This window comes from Castor canadensis, chromosome 14, assembly GCF_047511655.1.
Source record: "Castor canadensis chromosome 14, mCasCan1.hap1v2, whole genome shotgun sequence".
Taxonomy (NCBI): domain Eukaryota; kingdom Metazoa; phylum Chordata; class Mammalia; order Rodentia; family Castoridae; genus Castor; species Castor canadensis.
The window spans coordinates 2,164,335-2,184,169 of NC_133399.1; the positions used below are offsets into that span (position 1 = coordinate 2,164,335).

The window sequence follows — 19,835 nt, forward strand, 5'->3', positions numbered from 1 at the left end:
ATTCCCCATGCTTAAACTTTCTCCCTCTCCTGGCCACATTTTTTGAAGTTTGTAGATGGTTTTGTTGACTCCTGAATATTCAATGTCTTCTCACCCTCACACATCATAAAATTTGCTGCTCACTGTATTTAGCCTCTATGTCTCAGGAATACTGGGGAAAGCTGACGCCACTAGTCTACCACCTTCACATTTATTAATGCCTGTTATGTAGTTATGCCTTCCTTTCAGTCTTGTGCTCTTGTGCCTTTTTTTCCCTACTGGTATATTTTGATTGCTTTTTTCTTTGTCATTTGTGCCTGTATTAAAAGTTTTTTTTCTGCATTTGCAACAAGTTTTCATAAAACATTGTGGTTGTGTTCTTACAATTTTAGGAAACAAAAGTTACTTATAATTGCAAATAAAGTCTCTGTACTTTTTTCCTTCCCACTGCACATTTAATACTATTCATGTTATACTTAAGGTTCTGAACTGAAGAAATTGTCATTTTCATAAGTTCTTACATGAAATGTGTAAATCTCTTTCTATATGCTTGTCCTTCAGAGATTTGTAATCCTATAGGTATATGATCTGATTCCTGGAATCTATGCATGCCAAGATGAACAGTTTTGAGAAATCAGCTCCATGGTACTGAGAGTTAAAACCTCAGAAATGAAAAGATCACCCCTTCATGTCAATGTGTCTGTCTCCTTCTTTCCAGTTCTCAACAGTTTCCCATTGTCAGCACTCCTTCTGTAGCTGTTCTCAGCAGCTGCAGGAGGGCAAGTGAGCAGAAACCACCAGAGGGGACTTCTCATCCTCTATTCACAGTCCAAGACTGACTTCAGTTTACAGTCATTGGCCTCAGCCCTGTACTCTCTATCGCACCTTATGTATGGTCATCACACCAATGCTGCTGACTTTTTTTTTGGTGGCACTGGGGTGTGAACTCAGGTTTTCATGCATCCAAACCAAGTACTTTACTGATTCAGCCACACTCCCAGTCCATTTTCCTCTGGGGTCTCCATCCCTTATTTGCTTAGCTTAGCTCTGGCTGCAATCCTCCTGATCTCAGCCTCCCACGTTACAAAAATTATTGGTATGAGCCACCAGCAGCCAGGTCAACATTGATCATTTAATACAGACAAAAGCCACAATTGTTGCTGTGGTCTGGTGTCAGGTGTGCTAGAGTAGTTGCCTGGAACATTGTCTCATGCAGTCAAAGAATGATAGTCACAGACAACAGGGTAAGCAAGAGAGTAGGATTTTATGTCAGAAGAGAGGAAAGAGGAGAAAAGCTCCTATATACACAGGAGGGGTCTCAGAAAGGCAGAACTCATGAGACTAATTGAGTAGTGGTTTCTATAAGAAGTTTTATTTCCTAGTTGAAGGAAAACTGCTTGTGTCTTTGTACTACTGGTCCATTTAGGGGTTGTATGCCAGCATCAGCCAATGTATTTCATGGTTACACTGTACTTGCCCCTCTTTACAATGCCCATAGCCCTAAAGAACTTGCATAGTGGGCATGGCTTACATACCAGCATTTTTTTCACCTTAACATGTTCTTTGGTGAGACAATCAAATATTAAGACTTCCCATCCCACTAGTTCATTGGATCCCTGACTTTCATTAAGTTGGTTGTCACCAGATGATTTGTCCAAGCAAATTTACAATCCTACCCCTGTAGGATAAATCCATTCATTTCTGTAGATAAACACCAAATGATGTGTAAGGTGTTTGCCTTTAAAAGACTCATTTTTATTTGTTTTGGTGATACTGGGGTTTGAGCTCAAGACCTCATGTTTGCTAGGAAGGTGCTCTAACACTTGAGCCACTCCACTAGCCCTATAAATTGCTATTAATTATAGGTTGGCTTAATGACCAGAATTTCTCTATTGTCCACCAATATAAACATACGTATTTTTCTTTTTTATGCTTCCCTACCACTGGCCCAAATGGGAAGAGATTTACTCTGTTCCCTTCATATCTGACCAGTTTCCAGCACATGAACCTCTGGCCATGATTTCACTTGAAGCCTTGCCCCTATAGCTAGACCAGTACTGAAAGCCCACACTCTCTGGTTCAGCAACTGACAGTTTCTGGGAGTTCCCAGAGATAGGACAATGATAAAGTTCCAGATTCAGGAGCTTATTAAAATGGCCTCCCACCATTGCACCTTGATTGAATGCCTAGAAGAAGAGAGAACTTTCCTAGTTCCAGCATGTTATACAGACTGCATGTGTCCTTTGACTCTGTGCTGAGAGCAGTGTTTATTGTGGTTCCTGAGTCTCTAGCTTCTTTTATTTCAACCCATCCCTGTGCTACATGCCTAGGTGTTCTTTCTCTCCCAGCGTGTACTATGTATGTACTGTGATGTTAATATATTTCTATTTTTCATGAAACCACACTGCATATTTTGTAAGATCGTTAGTTTTGTATACTAAAGTGTGCCCTCTGACCCTATGCATTCTGTAGGCTTACACTTGTTTTTCTCCCTCTCTCCTGATGTGCAATTTTGTAGTTTGTATAGCGTGCTGTCAACAGCTGAACCTTCAGTGATTTCCCTCCAATGCCCATCTTGAAAGATAACACCTCAACAGCTGTCTGGCTTTATGCCTCAGAGGTACTAATAATTCACTGCTGCCACCAGTCCACACCACCATCTTCACATTTATTAATGACTGTGTAGATACTGATTCCTTCATTCAATCTTAGTTAAATACTCTGTGTTTTACGTATTACTGATCCGATATGGTTTCATGTGTTTTCTTTGTCATTCTGTCTCTAATAATCTTTCTTCATAGTCAAAACAAGGATCATATAAAATATATTATGGCTATTAAATATTTAATGAACAAAAACTTACCTATAGGTGAATATAAAGACAATTTATATTTCTTTTCTTCCCACTTCACATTCAGTATTATTCATGTCATACTTTACATTTCTCTGTACTTTATATCCATTAAGAAATGTTATATTTTGTTTGTTTGTTGCTCACTGAATTTAAAAAATATTTGGTAGTATGGGGTTTGAACTCAGGGCCTCACATTTGGTAGGCAGGCACCCTACCACTTTAGCCACTCCAGCAGCCCTGAAGTTAAACAAATGTTTACATTTTGTCTTACAGCATTTCAGTATTCTGAATATGATGAAATTTACCTTTACCAAATGGGATTAGTACTCATATTTTCATGCCATTAATAGGTCACTTTGATTACTTGTAAGAACTGTTACCATTTTACTTAATCCTGATATCACAGTGATGTGCATCTTCATCATTTTATGTGAGACCTGTATCAGCAAATGAAAGAAGTCCTAATGTAATACTTCTGGTAGCTGCAATTAGAAAATTGGCTTCATGGCATAGATTTTCAGATACCTCTTTAGACAGTCTTCTCATTTTCAGACAACAAAATTAAATGTGCCAACACAGTGGGTGTATGATGCCAGCAATATTCTGCACAGGAATCAAGATGGACTAAATCTAATTCTTTTTGTAGCTCAGAAAAAGTGACTGCTTTATCCAAGTCCACAAGAAAATGCCTATTCTAAGGTTAGGCATAATCCATAGCATTGCACATTGCTTGGAAGCACCCCATAGAGAAGTCTCTTGGTTGTTTTAGTAGCAGGTAAGGATTTAGCCTGGGCGTTTGCCATAGCCTTGTGCCCCTCCTTCAACACTGAAATGATCTCTCCTTCAGCACCTTACTATTTGCCAGAAGGGAGATGTCACATGAAGTCAGTTTAAGGTTATGACCTGAACAAACTGCCAAAAACATAAGACCTTTTTCCTGAAGCTGCCTAACTCTGTTTTAGTCTTAAGCCTGTTCTTCAGAGAATTTAATCATAGAAATCTTGCCGTGTGATTCAACCAGCACTATGCATGGAAATGCAGATACTGTCCAGGTAATAGCTGCAAGGCATTGGACTCTCTGAACTCTCTGTACTGTCCATGTGAAGTGATTCATCCTACTCTACTGTCCTTGCTGGACACCTCCACAGGAAACATGAGGCTACCAGTATGGTGTTTCAGGGTATTCATTTGACACTCTGGGCTTGTTTATTTAGTTTTTGTGGGGAAGGAGCATTGCAATGCAGTGAATACTCTCTGCTCTTTCTCTAAGGTGAGTTTCTGCATTTCCCATGAGGCTTCCAGGTTCAGAGTAAACAGTACTTAAATCCAGAGACTGTCATCTGAGGCCCCGGATTCTTAGTGACACCACTAATCCCTGATTGTCTACATATCCCCCATATTACCAGAAAGATTGGAAATGAGTGAGCACATGCATACATGGTTGTTCTTGCAGGGGAGAGGGGACTTGGTCCCTCCTCTCACATACCTGTTACTGTTCTCAGACTGTTTCTCATTTTATAATGACATGGTTAATGAAGGACATGATTTCCCCAAAAGTAAGGTATGCAGGCACCGCAATTGTTACACAGAAGAGCTTTGCTGTTAAGGAGAAAACAAGACTCAAAAAAATTTGGAGTGCTTGTGGAGTGACTTAAGTGGTAGAGTGCCAGTCTATCAGGTGTGAGGCCTTGAGTTCAACCCCAGTACCACCCCCTCCAAAAAAATTCACTTGTTGTAGAGTTGCATTGTTTGCACTGATTAATTCTGTTAATCATTGTTGAGGCAAATCATGAGCCTTTGGGGAAGTGTGGGAGCATGTCAGAAATTGTAAAGGCCAGGCTCCCATGTTATTTAGTGCTATTTTAGTTATTTTTCAATTAGGGTCTCCCATTTTGTCTATGGCTTCCTCATACTATAATCTCCCATGTAGGTGGAATTATTTGCATATACCACCATACAGAGTTATTGTCTGAGATGATGTTACATTAACTTTTTGCCCAGATTGGTGTCAAACCAGTATCCTACCAATCTTTGTCTCCTGAGTAGATGAGTTGACAGGCATGAGCCACCACAAACCGGCACACACTATGATATTTCTGAATTATAATTTTATTCTCAGTGTCACGATTATCAGTTTATAAAAAAACTCCATTTTTTTGCGTTGTGTCTGAAATTGTGATTTCAGGCACTTCATTTTTGAAAACTTTACAAAATCATATTATAATTGACAATTTTCAGAATCTCTTTAGTGCTACCACAAAAATGTATTACACATTTTTGGGTAGAATTGGATTTTGAACTCAAGGCTTTGCACTTGTAAAGCAGGTGCTCTACTTCTTAAGCCACACCTCCTCCACATATTTAAGAGATAACTTGGATTTTGAGAATCTTCTCTTGTGGGAGCTCTCTGGTTGTACACCTCTTCCTAAAGCAATTGAAATTATTCATTCTGAATGAGAGAATGAAAATTGAATATTATTTATAGAATATGTCACATATGCACTAGTATTGCAAAACTTGAAATGAATTTTTGGAGAGAAGGAAAAGGTGGTCAGAAATAAAGATCCTAGAAGAAATAGTACTGAATAGAATTAATACAGTAAATCCTTTCTCTCCATTTGGTATACTGGGGATTAAAGTTAGGGAGTGAATTTTGCTAAGCACATGATCTAACACTTGAGACATGCCTCCAGAGTGCAAAATCATTTATTCACATTTGTTATCATATATAAATGTAAGAACTGGGTGCTTATGGTTGCTGAGAAGAAATGATGAATGAGAGACACTAAGTATGGTATGGGAGGGAAGACCCTGGAGCATTCCATGATACCTGCCTTGACCCTGAACCTGTGTAATGTTATTGGACAGTGTAGTGCGGGCCATTGATATGCCTGCTGAGAGAGTGCTATGCCAAAGTTCAAATACCAGAATCACAAAAATGTGGATGAAAGATTCAGTTGTGTTGGTACACAGTTAAAATACCAGCCACTGGGCGGGGGTGGGGAGATGTTGCACAAAGATTTTCAGTTGGATGCCAGTCATGGTTATTTAGTGAGATTCTTTCTCAAAATAAAAGTATGTTTGGGATGTAGCTCACTACTGGACAGCTTTCCTAGCAATTACAAGGTCTTTGTCTAAACTCATAGTAACACACACACAGAAGAAACAAACTGAATTAACATAAAGTGCAAATATACAGTACAAAGTGAAAGAACTAATAAAAATGTAAATAAATTTATTTGATATTCTAATAGTAAAAACAAAATGGCAGACAGGGTATAAGCACAATGAAATGGGAATTAAAGCCAGGGATTGGAGACACCCACTTGTAATCTTAAGTATTTTGGAGACAGTGTTAGGAGGTCTATGTTACAGAGCACATTATCACCATATTTGCCATGTGTCTGCTGGAGAGTTGCCAGGTTACCCAGCTTCAGGTGCTGTGTGAAATCTTCTGACTTCAGGACCATAGGGAGGTCATCTGGAAGCATCAGAATAGGGAAATGGTGAGTGATGGATTGGCATATGCTGTGCTGTGTGGAGGGACTGTTTGAGCAAGGAGAAGTAGTGTTTTTGACTGGGCCCTGTCTTGTGGGTTCCACAAACTGTGCCCTAATCACACTGTTGGGGCCTTAGATCCTCTGCCAACTTAGCATGGTGGTGGACTGAGGGTCTTTAACCAATCCTGTGTCTGTGTGAGGTGACTTCATCCCAGCTCACAGACCTGCTGGGAGTTTCTGCCTGCAAATCCCTATATGGCTATCAGGTGGCTGGGGATACCACTGTGTACTTAATGCAGTTTGTGCTGGGCCAAGGCCCTCATTTGCAGTGTCCTCCTAACTCCTTACTGTGACCGGGATTCCCTTTGATTCCTTCAGGTTAAAGGGAAGCATGGGGTAAACTCTGCTCTGTGTCCTTGTTATGAGTATTATGTTTGCTGTGCATTAAACATTGAAAAATTATATAAAAATATATAACATTGTAAAACCCACAGGAAAATGATGTATGTGCACTTGTATGCCCTAGGATATAAACAAATATCATGTGGTGCCCCATTAGCAAATCAGCCAACCCTAAGCTGGTGCTGATATGCAAATCATCTAACCCTAAGTTGGGGCTGATTTGCAAATCAGGTAACCTTAAAGTGGTGCCCATAAACCAGTCTGCTACAAATATTTAAACCCCATTCACCAGGAGACCAATGCCACTTCCTCCTGACCAGCAACACACATCACAGGTCAAGAGCAGACCCAGACAAAGTGGACCAAATACCCAAATGGCCTGTTGGATTCCCTGGGCATTCTAGAGTCATGTTGAGACAGAACTACCCAGGACCAGTTAGGAGCCAGCTGCCAGAGGTGTAAGATACACATGGCAAGGTGAGCACAGCTTGAGGAAGGCTGAGGGGGTATGAGGCACAGGTTGTAACCCCCTGCAATAAAGTGTGTGAATGAGCAACTTACCTCCTGCCTGAGGTCAACTGTGCACAGTCGCCTGCTCTCCACAGTCGTAAATCCAGTACTCCTTAGTGCTGCCAATAAGTACCTGAATTTCCACAAATTCTGCACATTGTTAGATTCTAGTAAATGCAGATCTACATGTGCCTGGTTTGGCTTTGAGTGGCCAGGACACTTTTTGCCCTTCCTGACTTAACAGTTAATTTCCCACAGAAATTAGAATATTTTTCTGTAATGAAATGGTAATTAACTTAGACTGTGATTTTAAAAGTAGTACTTTAGATGGAAAGGCACAAAAGAAAGGTGATTTGCTCTCAAATAGAGGGAAAAACAGGAGAAGAAAGGATTTGGGTGTAGACAGACATGGAGATTGGCAAAATCAGTTTTCTCCTGTGATCATCTTGGTTTTGTTTGCTTCCTTGTTGTATTTTTGGGGACTGAAAGTTTGAACTCATAGCTTAGCATTCACAGAGGAGGTGCTCAACTGCTCCAAACACATCTCCAGTCTATTTTATAGAGTTCTTTTGGTGGTAGGGTCCATACATGAAATAAGTAAATTACTTTTTTTGGCAATGTGTTTTTATATTCTGGATGCAAATGATTAGATTGAAACATGAGGTTTGAGAAATCCCTGGACATCTGCTTCATTCCAGTTTCCAGAGTTTGACCATCAGCCCAACATCAATTACCTGTGTCCTAGCCTACCTGAGTCTCCCCTCCTTAACAGACATAATGAATTTTCTCCAAGCCATATCGAGTCTAGAATTCTCTGAGTAAATCTGTTGTCCCATTTTCAGGAGGAGTATGCAATAAGGTCACAGAGAGTACAAGAAGCAGGCGCTGGGTCCAGAGGGCAAGGACAAGTTCTGCTGAATGTAATTATTTGACAAAGCAAAATATACCTCCAACAAAGGAAGCCTGACTGGCAAGGGCTGCTGGAGTTTTTCATTTTCAACTCACCAGTTTAGCACCTCCGCCCACTCCAACTTTCCATCACTCAAAGGTTTGGGGGTGGGCCCTCCATCCAGTAGCCAATCAGAGCAGGTGTTGAATGGTCTGCACCTCCCGTCCAATGAGGAGCGACGGTGTTAGGCGATTCACGATGCCTTCCTCATCATCGCCATATTTGCCATGCGCCTGCTTGGGGGCCATTGCTCAGGCTACGCAGCTCCAGCAGCCGTGTGAAATCTTCTGACCGCAGGACCATAGTGAGGTCACGCGGACGCGTCAGAGCGGGAAATGGTGAGAGGGGGCTGGGCATCTGCAGTGCTGGATTGAAGGGCTGTTGGATCCAAAGCAGCGGTGGTGTTGACTGGGCCCGGTCTATTCCGGTGTCTGCGCCCTGGTCACGTGGTTGAGTCTTTGGGTCCGCGGGAAACTGGAGGGCGCCGCTGTACTGGGAGCCTTGTTTCCATCTTGTGTCCTTTCGAGGTGACTTAATGCCAGCCCACAGCCCTGCTGGGAGACTGTCTGCAAATTCCTATCCCGCAGACTGAGGTGTCTTGGCGTCTCATTAATACTTAAGGAGTTTGTGCCGGGACAGGGCGCTCCAGAGCAGTGTCCTCATAAGTCCTTACTGGGACCTGGCTTCCCTTTGAGCCCATCAAGTTCAAGGAAAGCCTGGTTTAAACTCTATGCCCTGTCCTCTCAATGCACTGCTTCTAGTGCTGCTAATTAGTCCCTAAATTTCGGCGAATCCACATGTTCCCGTGGCTTCTGAGTGGAGGGGACACCTTGCCCTTCCTGACTTAAGTGTTAATTGTCCACAAGTTGTTTTTTGAATATGGTTTTATAATGAAATGCTAATTAATTTAGACCATGACTTTAAAAGAATTACTCTAGGGGGAAAGCCCCAAAGTAAGGTATGTAGGCATCTAAGACAGAACGGGCTATTTGCTCTCAGAGAGGAGAAACAAGGTGAAGAAATAAATTGGGAGTGGGCAGACGTGGAGATTGGCAAGAACAGTTTTCTCCTGTGATCATCTTGGTCTTGTTTCCTTATTTCTCGTTTTGGGGGACCTACGTTTAAAATCATACTTTTGCATTTGCAGAGCAGTGCTCAAGAGCTTGAACCATATCTCGAGTCTATTTTGCTCTGGATATTTTGGAGATGGTGGTCTCCTAAAGTAGTTTTCCTAGCTGACTTTGACTGTCATCCTGATCAGTCTGCCAAATACCTAGGTTTACAGAAAGGAGCTACCAGTGCTAGGATCTTTGTGGTCTTTTCGGGTCTGGAGACTTAAGACAGATGAGTGAGTATCCCATCCCCCATGGAAGGCAGTATCATTCCTGCATCCTGAGCAGATTGAGGCCTGCATTCCTGCATCCTGAGAGGGAGCTGTAAACTGCATTTGTGCATCCTAAGAAAGATACAGTGTCTGATAGATCTGCCACAGGGCTGATGAGCAAAATGCTCTAAAGATTGTTTCTCCTCCCCCAATAAAGGTGTAGCCAAAACCACTTCACTTGGGAAAGGCCAGGAATCCATGGCCAATGAGAAAAACCAACCTAACAGAGAGAATGTCCATAAAAGCCCCAGCCTTCACCTGTGCAGTGAGCTATGGGCTTTTGGCTTTGCTGTAGTGCTCTAGCTGGAGCCTTTACTTTCTCTAATAAATCCTATATTATATACAGGCTTTGGCTTATCAATCAGCTGCCTCATGAGGCAGTACCCAGGCCTGTGGAGGCAGGGACCCTTGACCCTGGCCCACAGCACTTCCACACTGGCATGTAATAGTCTTTTTTTGTCTCCACTGGAATTTGAATTCAGGTCCTCATGTTTGCTTGGTACCACTTGAGTGACTCCACTATCCTTTTTTTCTGTTGGGTTTTTCTAAAGATAGGGTTCAAGAACTTTTTGCTAGCATGGGCTTTGAAGAAAAACCCTCCTGATCTCTGTCCACTGATCAGCTAGAATTATAGGAAGGAAGCACAGGGACCTGGGTTCTTCATGAGCTTATGGTGACACAAGTGTGTGATTTGTTTGATGAGTCAGGCTCAGATTCCTCAAATTCACCTTACAACTACTAACAAATCATTTTGTAGATATTTGCAATGATTACTTCATAATCATTTTGATGCCAAAAAGGCATTTGGGAAGAGTGCAGGGGAATGTCTGAGTTTGCAAAGGGGGTAATGGGAACAATGTTGGTTCTGTGCTTCTTTTGTAGTGCAGAAATGGTTGGAAGTGTGAGTTAATTGCTGATGCTTATGAGTGTTACAAGTTCAGACTCTCATTCCACCACTTTTATTTGTGTTGAGGTACATGGTTAGACGGAGTATAATTTGCGCCTATGAAGACAAGTATGGGAGGCCCAGGAATAGAGAAAAACACCTTTATATTTGTCCTGACAGGGCAAAAAGTTGGTGCATTTGGAAGGTGATGTGGGTGTGTAGTATAAATTAAAAATTTTAGTCCTTTTGTTAGTTTCTAGCAAAGAGATTTTGAAATCCTTGAAATTACTGATGCAATAGGATTGCATTTGGTTGTTTTCCTAAGCTCCATTGAGGCAATGTTTGCATTTATTCTAGTAACTTGTATCAGGGTGGTAGGTACCATGACTTTAGGAAGGTGACTTGTGACCAGATATAGCAAACATGTTCTATGGCTTGGTGTCTGTTTCACACTACCCAGAAGTTGGAGGGACTGTGCTAAGTCTGGACAGTGTCAGATTTGAATTGAAAGACAATTAGTTGGTGTTTGTAATTTGGTTGGTGTTGGTAACACCACATATTTGTTATTAGAAGTGATGACAAAGAAATGTAGCACAAATAATATCATTTGAGGTCTTTGGGGGAATGTTTGGTAATGTTACCTGAGTGTCCATTCTTGGTACTTATGTCTTGTGTGAGGTGAATTCAGGCAAGACACTGGAGTTGAGCAAAACTGAAGCATGGTTCATGAAGGAAAGTACACAGTGAATAGATTTCATAGGCAGCAGTTAGGCATAAACCATGTAGATAAGCAAACCTAAAATGGTGGAAGAGATCAGAAGGTTTCTTAAAGTAAACATTGCAATTAATACAACTCAGTGTATGCTGACAAAGATGAAGATAGCTCAGTAAGGTCATAGGATGTCAGAAGATGACTGAGTATTTCCCTCACCCTAACATGGGTGTAGGACAACAGTTTCTGCAGCAATAGATCTTTCACAAAGACTCAAGACCATAAACCATATCCCTTGTGGTGAGGTTGCCCCAATAACTTTTTCTCTTTTTCATTATGTAAAGTTGCCCTAGTGTTCTACACTATTTGCAGAATATTCCTTTAGGGTGGGAGTTTTTGATTGGTGCTGTGTAGAGTATGGATGACTTAAATTTACTAGGGAGTTTTGATAGTTCATGAATTTACCTGAAGTATTATGAAAGTTTTCTTATTCTGTGATTTGCCAATAGGTCGAATGTTCTAATTAATTATACTTGCCTATTTAGCATTAAGCAGCTTTTTTATATGCTGATGTTTGTACTATACTGATGACCTGAGGTATTGAGCATTTTTCTTACTTGTTTCTTTATGTTACTCTCACCCCCATCTCACCCCTTCCTCTCTGCCTGTTATTCTTCTTTTGCTGTTCCTTTGTTCTGTGTAAATGGTGATCTTCTATTAATGTGAAGTTTGGATGGTTATTATAAATTCAGCAATATGTTGTGCTGTGCATTTAGGTGGTGTAGTACAATCTTGCTGTAATCCTTTATGTATCTATTTATTTACTTATTTTTTTACTCAGGGTCTTGTGATTGCTAAGGCAAGCACTACACCACTTCAGCCTGTCTGACAAATGTGGTCCTTTATTAGTTATATTATTACATTTTCTGTTCCTCTTTATAGTACCATGTATGTGTAAAATGTATTGTTAGTAATCTCTGAATAAGAGAAATCCTTTCTGAATAAGCTACATGCATTTCATCTAAAGATATGCTGCTTCATGGATATGGCAGGCATATTGGTATGTTCCCCACTATTGTTATTCAATCCATATATAACTGTACTTACTAATTTTTCCTATTACAAGGTATCACCTAGTGCATAGTTCACTTTTGATGTCTTCAAGCAAAGGTTTTCCTTGAATACCAATAGTGCGGAAGAAAGTAAAGAATTTTATTTCTTAATTTCTTAACACTTTTTCTTTTTGTGATGTAAGTTGTTTGCTTATATTATTTTGTTTCTCTGTAGAGAACTTTCAACAGTTTACAAAATTCAGATACTGGTGACACATTCTGTGAATTTTAAAAGGCTTTCTTTCTCTTCTGGCTGCATACTTTCCATCACTTTAATGTGATTTCTTTGTTCTTGTCCTTGTCCTCTATTGAGCACCTATATGGATGGTTTCAGTGAACTTCTTGTGTATCCATCTTCCTACTTTGTATGCAGTCCTTTGATGATTTCTAAGTCTGTACTGATATTAACTTCTTTCTACATACTATAACCACTTTGGAGTTTGTTCAACATGCTTGCCTACAATCCTTTGATTCTACTTTAGACAGTCCAAAGAAATGAATTCCACTGCCTGAGATTTTTCAGCAATCAATATTCTCATTCTGAAAATAGAACTTTGGACCCAGGGCCCAGGCTCCTCAGAGTCCACATTTTAGGTACAGGTAATTACCTTGAATTTCAAATAAAGAAGCATGGTGAAGGCAGGAAAGGAGAATTAATTCACAGCTGGGGCTTATGCTGTGGTATAAGGCAGCTTTAACACTGCCTCTTCCCACCATCTGCAGGGTACAGACGTGAGGTATAGATTTAAATAGGTGAAAAAATTGGGGCGGGGACCAAAGATGTGCATAGTTATATAGTTCCAGTCACAGATGTGGTCTAGTTGTAGGTTTGGGAGAGGTTCTGGAGTTGTAATCCAGAGCATGGTCCATCCATTCTCTTTAGTGCTCTGTATCTTGAATTTGATTATACTTGTCTCATTTTTCCTATGACTGCCCTATTTATGTTAAAAAATTCTAGCTCTCGAGAAATGGCATATTTTTACCTTAGCACAAAATTTCAGCATATTATGTGCTCTTTTTACCATGTGAGTGTTGCCATGTATTTTGGGCTCTCTTCCTGTAGGAACCCCCTAAGGAACATAGCAGAAAAATGTAAATAATCATAGTTATCACTGGGAGTGTATATTAGTTTACCATCCTATAGGCTTCATGTCATGAACTTTGTAGAAATGGCAAATAATAATTTTTATAGTGGAAGCAAATTCATTACCTATAGTAGGCTGTTGTTGGCATAAATTGCTTCTGAACACTTTCTCCCTTTTACAGTTAAATTATTCAAGTTCTTGCCAAGAATGGTTCCCAGATACCAGTAGACATGGACCTTTTCTCATGAATTAATAACACTATTCAGTCTTAGGATACTTGATGTTAGTTTTATGGGAACAGGTAGTAGGAATGTGCAATGGGAAGTGCTAGAATCCCACTGTACAACATGCAATTGCTGGAAACAACTACCAACTAGGTGTTTATGTTCTACTCTCAATTTAAAAAATAGTTCCAGTGAGGTGTCAGAAGTACTGTGTGATTTGTGAATGTAGATGGAGAATGAGATCATGATGACTCTGAAATGAAGTATTTGATGGATCCATCATCATGTGACATTCTTGCAAAGACAGTCTCTTTCTCATCTGGCATGATTTTCACAATTCTTCTTGCAGATGGTTTGGGATGGAGTAGGAGCCAATGACTTTTGCGAATGTGTTGCTCCTTGTCTTTGGCTTGGTTTCATTCACAGATATGATCAATATAACTCTTGTTAGATAAGCTTGAGGTTCATGGCTACTGTCTTTTTAAAAAAAGATACAATGCTTCAGAAATTTGCATATCATCCTCATGCATGGCCAAGTTAATCTTGTCTGTTGCATTCCATTTTCAGTCTATGTGCTGTTTAAGTGAACATGATACTGTTTTATTCAGATCAGATCATTTGATTATGTGTGGGGAGCAGATTAAAGCCTATGAGAACTGGATACAAGCAAGATGAGATGCAGTTAAGTGCTTTTACCTGTAGGCCAAGATAGGCACAGCTTCCAGCCATGAAACAGGGAAAGGAAGAACAACTTGTGTCTCCTAAGTTGCATTCAGAGAAGCAAGAAGGCAAGTTTGTCCTGTTGCAATGTCACTCCCCTCCTCTGCTCCACCCTGTTTGCTGCTGTTTATAAAAACCCCTGAAGGAGGAAGAGGGGCTTTTGCTGGGCCTTTTGGTTTTCCTCTGGTCAAGAATCATGTACTTTGGGCTGTTTGGTGTGGGAAGCTTTTGAAAGGGAAAAGAATTGTTGAAGGGAAAAATTACTGAAGGGAAAAGAGTTACTCAAGGGAAATTGCTGAAGGGAAAACAGTGGCTAAAGTGGGATTGATAGAAAGTCTGCACTGAGATCTTTAACATAGGCTTTAGAAAGCAAAAATAAGAAAGAACTTCATATATGGGCTTTAGGAAAGCTAAGCTAAAGAAAAGCCAAAGAAAACATGGGACGGTGCACAGTGGAAGTCTAAGGACCAAGAATTAAGTTTTGCATATGCACATTGTATGCCTGGCTGTTTGCAAGTTTGAGCACCAAGGCTTTGAGAGAGTTGAAGAGGGAAGGTATAGTGCAAGCATGGGGGGAAAAGACTTCAAAATCAATTAAGCTAAAGGTATACTAAGATCAAACATGGATCAGTGCAAGTCTAAGGAAAGAGGTTTTAAGCAAGGTTTTAAAGAACTTCAAGGAGTAAAGCCTTAAAGCATCAAGATAGAGCAAAGAAGCAATGAGGGTTGTGTGTCTCCACCCAAGCACTCCACACACCTGACCCCACTGTCTGTCTGTCCTGTGTCTTTTCTGAAATCTTCAGTTGCCCCCAGTTAAGCCCTGTTAGGTCTAGTAATAACCAGGAAGGAGAGAGAAAACCTTGTGAGAAACAACACTACCTTCAATAAGGTGTTTCTTCTTTGATTAAAATTTGTATTGGACTTATGAGTGAATTCAAATACATTTTTGAAAATTTTCCATCAGACTTTAATTTGATGCAACATTTGAGAATTTGTCCTTAATATGTTTCCTTACCAATGACCCAAATGGAAAGAGATTTCCTCTGTCTCCTGCATATCTGAGCAGTTTCCCACCACGTGGAGCTCTGCCTGATGTCACTTGAGGCTTTTCCCCTATAGCTAGAGTAGCACTCAAATGCAGCAGTCACTGGATCAGCAATTGACCCTTGCTGGGAGTTCCCAGAGATAGGACAATGCAGGGACCTTTCAATGTTAATGTTCCAGACTCAGGACCTCATCAATATGGCCTGCCACCACTGCACCTTGACTGAATGGCTACAAGAAGAGAGAACTTTCCTAGTGCCAGCATGTGATGAAAAGTCCATGTGTATTTAGACTCTATACTGACAGTAGTGCTTATTGTGGTTCCTGAGTCTCTTTTTTCTTTTATTTCAGCTTCTTCTTTTTTGCTACACACTGAGGCTCTCTTTTTCTCCCAGTGTGCACTCTGTACATATTGTGAGGTTCATATATTTCTGTCTATTTTCCCTAGAACTTGCATGCATTTTTTCTGAGGTTCTTGCTTTCTGTTTGTTAAGTCTGCTTCCTGAGCCTGTAGATGCCACAGGCTGATGCTTTTTTTCTGTCCCTTTCTTCTCATCCTCAGTTGTCTACTTTGTATAGGGTGCTGTCTATTACTGAATCTTCAATGCCTTCCCATCGTTGTCCAATTTGAAAGATAATGCTTCACCATCTTTCTGGGTCTGTGCCTCAGGGGTATGAATAATTCATGGACATGCTTGTCCAGTCCACCATCTTCACATTTATTAATAACGTGCAAATACTGATCCCTCCCTTCAATCATATTTACATGCTCTATGTTTTATGTGTTATTGATATGATAAGGTTTCATTTGTTTTTCTTTGTTGCTGTGTCTCTGTTAGAAATCATTTCTTCACTGGAGGAATGGCTGAAGTGGTACACACCTGGCTAGCAAGCCTGCAGCCAGGAGTTCAAACCCCAGTACTGCCAGAAAAAAAATTTTTTTTTCTTTGTAGTTGCCACAGGGTTACATAAAATATATTATGGCTATTCAAAATTTAGGAAACAAAACTTAGGTTTAGTTGAATATAAAGAAAATTTACTTTTATTTCCTTCCCACTCCACATTTGATATTATTATAGCTACACTTCACGTCTCTCTAAACTTTATATTCCTTAAGAAATAGTATATGTTCATTTATTTTAATGTTTGTTTCTCACTGAAGTTCAAGAAAAAAAATTTGGGTAGTGCTCTTGTTTGAACACAGAGCCTCACACTTTCTAGGCAAGCACCCTTTCACTTGGGTCACTCAGTCAGCCTTGAAGTTAAAAAATGTAATGCTGCCTTACAGCATTAGAACATTCTAAATATGACTAAGGTTTACTTTTATCTAGTGGGATTAATACCATTTTCATGCCATTTTAAAGTCATTTTGTACAATTTTTGCTTTTGTCATAAGTAAGCTGTCTCACCACATCCTTAAGGAGGACACGCAGAGAATATTCTAAACAAATCATCAGCTTTGATAAATGCAGGGTCATCGCACAAGCCTGAGGAATCCATTCTTCAATAAGGATGAGTGGGTTTTAGTGCTGTCATCATCTAAGTCAGAGTTTCATGGTCTTTCTATTTGTGTATAATTGCTCAAAGCACAATTTTTGTTGATTTTTATTACCTAGCAATACCACCTCATAGAAGAAGTATTCACCTGTTCCATTTATTTTCTTATTCAATGATTGAATCTTCATGTACTGTTAGAAAAGGAACAAAAACCACTGAGATTTTATTAGCATATGTTAATTATGCAAATTAATGTTTCTGAGAGCTTTGCACTTGCTTGGCAGGTACTGTACTACTTGAGGCACACCTCTAGCCCTTCTTTCTTTGGCTATTTTTTGGGAGCAGGTGTTTCCCATTTTTTGTTTTTCTATTTTTTGACCTAAAACTGGCTTGGATCCAGTCCTTCTCATTTCAGCCTCCCAGGTACCTCAGGTTACAGGCAATGGCCATTGGTGCCTGGTTCAGTATGACCTTTTCATACAACTATGTGGTGTTCTGTGATCAGAAACACTCTTCTGCTATGGATACAATAAGTCATTGTGATTTTTTTGCACCAGGCTCCTTACCTAAAATTAACTCTCACGTGGTAAATGTAAAGCCTTCAATATCTTTGAATGCACTCAGAGTTAGTGTAATTGTTTTGTGTGCCATTGGGTGAATTACGTGTATGTTTGTTGTATGTGTAACCTGTTAGATACAAAAATCTGACAGCTATGGTAACAGTGTTATTGGTAACTGAGATTGACTCAAAACACTTTCCTAGAATTGACTCTTGCTTTAGCTATCAAACTGCCCAAAATGAGTCCTAAAAGAACAGCATGGGACACCTCTCAATTAGCTTCTAAAAAACTGATCATAGTACTTGTGGCCACTTAGTTAATTTTTACATGTTCTTCAGCTCTATGCATAAATTGGCATTTACCACATACCTGATTTAAACCTTTCCTGCATGTGCTTGTACAGCTTTAGGGTGATTGATATTATTAGGTTAATGTTAAGACATGAAAGGCTTCTGTTCTCTTTTCTCCCCCACCTCTTCTGCTGCTACTTTTAAGAATAACCAGTTTTTCAAAGTTTTATGTCAATCAGGTCTAACTAAAATACAGGCATTTTTTTTGTGGACAGTAACATCAATCCATTTCATTTTGTCATGAGTGTAATTTAAATTCAATTCTTTTATAGTTAGATCATTAACAAAAGTGTCTTTAAGTTGCTTATAGATAAACAGTTTAAAATTGCCTTTCTTCATGGGTCTGCAGAGTAAAAATATAAGGGTAATTGGGAAAACAATTGTATTTAAATTTAAAATTTTTATAAAATTCATTTTGAAAATGCAAGTTACAAAGTCAACAAATGAAGAAGAAAGGATATAGAAAGTATTGAGCATGTATTTTGGGAGAAAAGTTTAAGGGAAAAAGAAAGTCAAGTTGACTGTAATCTAAGACTTTCCTAAAAGATTTTCCAGGGTCATATTCTCTGCATCCATGAAATTACAAGGCTATCTTAATATGGTTCTACCCTGAGTAAGATCTGTAAAAAATGGTTGTACTGATAGGTGTTATCAATGTACATACTTGTGTTTTCTGTTGATCTTGTGAAGCTTTTAAACACTACTAAATCAGAGTTCATTTAAGTATTTGCTCAGGTGAAGGGCTCTTAAATGACCACCCTATACCTGTGTTCTGTGTCTAGATATTATCTAAATACAGTACAAACATTTGCAAAGTTAAAAATGTCAGTTTATCTAAAAGAACCTTTTATCCAATTTGTTACACCTAAATTTTGGCATATAACTTGGTTAATGAAACTTTTGACAGTTGTGCTGTTTGTAATCATGACATTCAGAAAAACTCTCCCATTTAGGCAATCCTGCTCTTTAACGTGTGGCCTATATTTGTAACCATGTGTTCCTAATGTAAGAAGGAACATTTGGTGTGGCTGTTGTAATGCTGTCAGTCATAATTATTTTCCTACAAACGAAGTCCACAATGGAAATAAACTAATTGTTCTCACAACTCCCAAAATACTTTTTAGAACTTTAACCATGGCTCTTCTTAGTCTTTTCATTCACAGTGTGGGTCCTTCTTTGGAGCACTTCCTATTAAACCCTAAAAAGGATTCAACCAAGTACCTCTTTATCAATGTAGTCAGGATTTTCCATATTTGCTTGAGTTGACTCTGTAAAACTTTTGCTGGTTGTCTGTTGACATTCTGTAGCATATTTAAGTTGTCAGGATATCATCTGTAGTCCAGACAGATCTAAAAATGGATGGAGGTAAGCCCACTTCTTCTAAACCTCTTTTTGCTTATAATTTGTCAAAGCATGTCTTAATTGGCACTGATTCACACCTTACTACTCTGATGCTTACTCTTCATTGTGGGGCATCCTAGAAAAGCCCAAGAAGGGATTTCATTAACCAGAATGGTTAATTGATGAAATCATCAGAGGAGACTCTTCACAGACAGTTTGGAGACAAGAGGGGAAAGTTGTCACAATCCAGATGGAGCCACCTGTGCCAGACCTCACAGAAGTTACTAAAGCCAAGAGGTTTTAAAGATGTGATTTTACACTGGGATAGTGGACATCCAGGCCCTTACAGGTACCTCTGATATAAGATATGTAAACTCATATTTTTGCTGAGGCTTTCCATTTAAGTAAAGACAAATTATGTTTTTGTAGTCCATGCTCATGGAGTTATTTTCCCCTACCCAATCTATTTAACTGGGAGTATTCTGACCTTTACTTAGTCTGTATTCTACTTGAAAATGGCATTTCTCGTTCAAGACTTAAATAACAAGTACTTGTGACTTAGACTTAAATTGCTTAGGTGTAGTACCCTCCAGATAACAACTCTGGAACCTCCTTCAGAGTGGGCTGATGGTCATTGGCCTATGTCCATTTACATGCTTGTCTGACTTTATCTTCCAAAACCTACCCAGGTTGCCACTCAAAACCTTGTACAAAGGATACTGTTTT

At 39.5% G+C, this 19,835-nt stretch overlaps 1 protein-coding gene and 1 non-coding gene across 2 annotated transcripts in view; one reads left to right on the plus strand and one right to left on the minus strand.

The window, feature by feature from the left end:
- Positions 1-2,898: 2,898 nt before the first annotated feature.
- Positions 2,899-19,835, plus strand: part of LOC109697187 (uncharacterized) — a 47,408-nt gene continuing 30,471 nt past the window's right edge. The window contains exon 1 of the mRNA XM_020180635.2: positions 2,899-8,532. Within this exon, the coding sequence (XP_020036224.2) occupies positions 8,530-8,532 (3 nt within the window). The 5' untranslated portion in view covers positions 2,899-8,529. The remainder of the gene's footprint in view (positions 8,533-19,835) is intronic.
- Positions 14,083-14,186, minus strand: LOC141417079 (U6 spliceosomal RNA). Its single transcript, XR_012441704.1, has one exon. It is a non-coding gene; the product is annotated as a U6 spliceosomal RNA (small nuclear RNA).